The 4,149-nt window shown below is 38.4% G+C and overlaps 1 protein-coding gene across 1 annotated transcript; it reads left to right on the top strand.

Annotated features, from left to right (window-relative positions):
• The first annotated feature begins 340 nt into the window (after positions 1-340).
• On the top strand, positions 341-1,985 carry LOC140874436 (uncharacterized). Its single transcript, XM_073277725.1, has 3 exons — positions 341-721; positions 1,577-1,730; positions 1,795-1,985. Exons 1-3 carry the CDS (start codon positions 341-343, stop codon positions 1,983-1,985), a joined length of 726 nt encoding a protein of 241 aa, XP_073133826.1.
• The last annotated feature ends 2,164 nt before the right edge of the window (positions 1,986-4,149 follow it).

Below are 4,149 nucleotides of genomic sequence, written 5' to 3'. Positions count from 1 at the left end.
TTGGAAGAGTCAGCATACAGCTTTGGGGACCAAGTTATTGTTCAGCACTGCATTTCACCCTCAGACAGATGGTCAAATGGAGAGAGTAATTCAGACACTTGAGGATCTGCTGAGGGCATATGTGATCAACTTCCAGGACTCGTGGGAGTCAAGATTTCCGTTGCTGGAGTTTACCTATAACAACAGTTTTCAAGCGTCCATAGGTATGGCTCCATTCAAGGCTCTCTACGGGAGAAGGTGTAGATCTCCTGTACATTGGGACGAAGTTGGAGAGAGGGTTCTTCTAGGACCCGAGTTAGTACAACGGACCGCAGATATTGTAACTCAGATCAGATAGCGGATGAGGACCGCACAGAGCCGTCAGAAGAGTTATGCTGATCAACGACGACGATACCTCGAATTTGCCGTGGGAGATCATGTGTTCCTGAAAGTATCGCCTATGAAAGGCGTGATGCATTTTGTTAGGAGAGACAAGCTCAACCCGAGGTATATTGGTCCTTTCGAGGTTTTGGAGAGGATTGACACGTTGGCCTACCGTTTCGCATTACCACCGAACCTAGCAGCAGTCCACAACGTGTTCCACGTATCTGTGCTTCGGAAGTATACTTTTAATCCATCGCATGTTTTGGATTTCGAGCCTCTACAACTGTCTCCAGAGCTAGCATTTGAGGAGAACCCCATTCGGGTCTTAGCTCATGAGGAAAGGAGGCTTAGGACGCGGGTTATTCCGATGGTCAAAGTCCAGTGGCTGAATCATTTCAAGGAGGAAGCTACTTGGGAGACCGAGGCCAACATGAGGGCTCGTTACCCGGAGTTATTCGGTACGTAACTTAATTTTGAGGACGAAATTCAATTTTAGGGGGGGGGGGGGGAGAGTTGTTACGTTCGAAATTTTTCTACGTGATTTTGCATGCATAATTAGGAAAAATAATTAATTTTAAAGACTTAATTTATAGAAAAATAGTTTTTTGATAAGTACATATTATTGGAAACCTATGTTTCACCTACTAAGTCCACTTTAAGAACTTTTAGTACACTTTTAAATTTGAGGCATTATTTTGGACGAAGATTGGAGAATTAATGTCATAATTTAGAATTTTAAAATCTCACAAGTATAGGCTGGATTATTGTCTCTTTGACCTAACTAGAAAATGCACGACAAGTCCATTTTTCCTACACAAGTTGATGGCCCTAGACACGTCCCTTCTTTACTACAATTTAAGGCATTGTCTAGCCTCAATCATTCTCCTCCCTCTTCTCTCCTTGTCCCTTCGAGTATTCATATACAATACTTAGCAGCAAATAACTCACAGATCCACACACCTCACAAAATTCTTGGTGCAAAATTAAGGAAAAATCGGAGTCCGTCCGTCCAAGTCGCGATCTACACAACTGTATACGTTTTTCTTGTGTTTTAAACACAAAGACACGTTTGAATTCTCTTCTTTTCTCACCATTTAGGTTCTATTATTTTGCTTTCATCATGAAATATTTAACCATGTATGTTGGACGTGGAGCTTAGATATGAAATTTGCATTACTATGTTGAGCAGATTCGTTTTTCCTAACTATTCAAGTTTTTCCTCACGTTTTTCTTGGTTGGATCGTTCAAGGTCTGTTGGCTCATGTCTAAGGAGTGTCTAAGAGTCTCTAGGATCGAGTTGGATGAGTTCATGAAATTGGAAAAGGCTGGAAACGAAATAGTAACCGAAACATGCACCAAACGCGCAGGTTGAGCAGTTTGGGGAGAATGGATCGTGTAGATTGTAGAGTGAGAGTTAGATGTTGGTTACAGTTGTGCTAGAACCCCAAGACCTTGGAAAAGTTCCTCCAGGTGGCTTTCCGGCCGGTTATGGCCGGAGCTTGGTGGTCGAACAGCCTGAAGTTGAGATTAGTGTTCTGCGCGCGAGTAGAAATATAGGTTCTGTTGTAATGGTTTGTTCGCCTTCTAAAAGGCTTGGTTTGAGGTACAATTTGTTGAGTTAGAACCCCCTAGATGTTGGCTAAGTATGGGCTCTGGTTTCATGGCCAAAGGTGGCCAGAGGAAGGAGAACAAAAGGAATTAGTACAGCTGCTCAGAGCTGGACGTGAGCATAAATCTGCTTGGGTTAAGTTCTGAATTTTTGGGTTTAGTTCGGGCTGGGCTCGGGCTGGGTCATCCGCATTGGGTTCGAGGGGTCATTGGTCAAGTTATTTGGGTCCGGGTCTGGGTCGTATTAGTCGGGCTCGGATATTTTTATTTTAGGATTTATTATTAGTTTAAGTGTTAAATTAAGCCTAAGTTGAATTAATGAATTTAAATGGGCTAATTGGGATAATATTTTGGGCTTAAATAATTATTTAAGTTAATCCATTAAATTTTATGGGCTTAGGATCCATGAAAGTTATTGGGCCAATTTACGATATTTTGGGCCCATTGGGCGAGTTTAGATTATTAGTGGGCTTGGACTTTATAATTGGGTCATTATTGTCTTATTGTGTTTGAATAATTTATTTGGGTTTAAACGTAAGTTAATGGGCTTAAGATGAGTTATTGGGCCAGCATAAAAGTTAATGAGCCTAAGTTTAAGGAGTCAGCAGTCTGAACCAATCCATAAAAAAATATGCATGGTCCGTAAATATATATTTAATTATTGCATGAATATTTTAAGTATGAAAAAAGATTATTTTATATTTATAATAATTAATTAAATATATATTGACGGATAATATTTTACGAAAAATAAGATCATGGATGATTTTTATGATGTGCATGATATTATATGTATATGTATGATGTTGGACATAAAAATAATTTAAGGAAGTTGAAATGAATGCGTGACAAATACGGGATTGGGGATGGGATACCTACGCCCGGAGCCCTTTCCATAGAGTACGGGACTAAGAGTCGGGATACTGGGGCCCGATTGCCTTTCCATATGTTATGATGATTTGCCTATGGATCTGGGGTCAGCCTGGTGAAGGGGCCAAGAGGTGGAGATCCCACCGCCACGTACGTTGATTCTTTGATTGATCAATCACTTATACGGTCACACAACATGAATATAATTTTCAGAGTTTTAAATGATGATATGCCCTTATTATGATGCATGATGATTATGATATGAATATTTATGCTATGTTATGAGATGATCATGAGTTATGTATTTTATGACATGCATGTATATATATTATTTATTATGTATCGTGCATGTGTTATGTGATGCATTATTTTAATCATGTTGTTATTATGAGATAGAACGTGCTAAGCCTCTAGGCTCACTAGACATGAATGGTGCAGGTGAGCAGGGAGACACTGATGTAGAGTATATTGCCCCGACTGGCGATGAGGACGTATGAGATCTCGACAGTTGGCTAGCCCGTGACCTATGCTCAGTTTATGTTTTCAGGTGTCTTGAAGAATACTATATTTTTCGGCACAAGTATTATAATTTATTTATGAATTTATGGATTTTATGTTAAAGATTTTACGAGAGTTCGAGTAGTGATATTTTTATGTATGGAATTATGTTTATTTTTAAAAATAATAATTTGCATGCAAAATTATGAAATTTATTGTAAGTTTATTTTATAAGTTTCAATATTTATGTATTATTATATGTTTCACTACTATTACTCTCTTTATATATATATATATATATATATATGTGTGTGTGTGTGTGTGTGTGTGTGTGTATTTATTAAATATTTATTAAAAAAAAATTGTAGTAGTAGAATCGAGTCGTTTCACTACAACTATGATTTGGGTTCCCATTTAGTTCTTAGGCTCTATTCTGCAACACCTAGGCGCTGCAGATTCGCATCTTGCGCTTCAATGCGCTTAGACGCTGATTTTTGGGGCCTAGGCATTGGAGCTTTGAATTTTTCCACTAAAAAAATCAAAATTATAATCCATGTCTAGTCTCCTCATGCCCACCAAAAAAAAATGAAAGAAAACAACGAAAATAAAATTAAAACAAAAGATAAATAAATCAAATAAAAGATACTAGCTTGGGTTGCCCCCCAAGTAGCGCTTAGTTTAAATTCGTCAGCTTGACTATACACTGATTTTAGCCCGTTATTGTCACTTGGTTGGAGGCTTTTTTCTTATCTTTCACACCCCCCCCCCAAACATACTCAAAAATCTTCTTGTACTTGACTTTCTTTTTTT

Source organism: Henckelia pumila, chromosome 1, assembly GCF_033568475.1.
Source record: "Henckelia pumila isolate YLH828 chromosome 1, ASM3356847v2, whole genome shotgun sequence".
Classification (NCBI taxonomy): domain Eukaryota; kingdom Viridiplantae; phylum Streptophyta; class Magnoliopsida; order Lamiales; family Gesneriaceae; genus Henckelia; species Henckelia pumila.
This window is presented reverse-complemented; position numbering and strand designations above follow the sequence as displayed.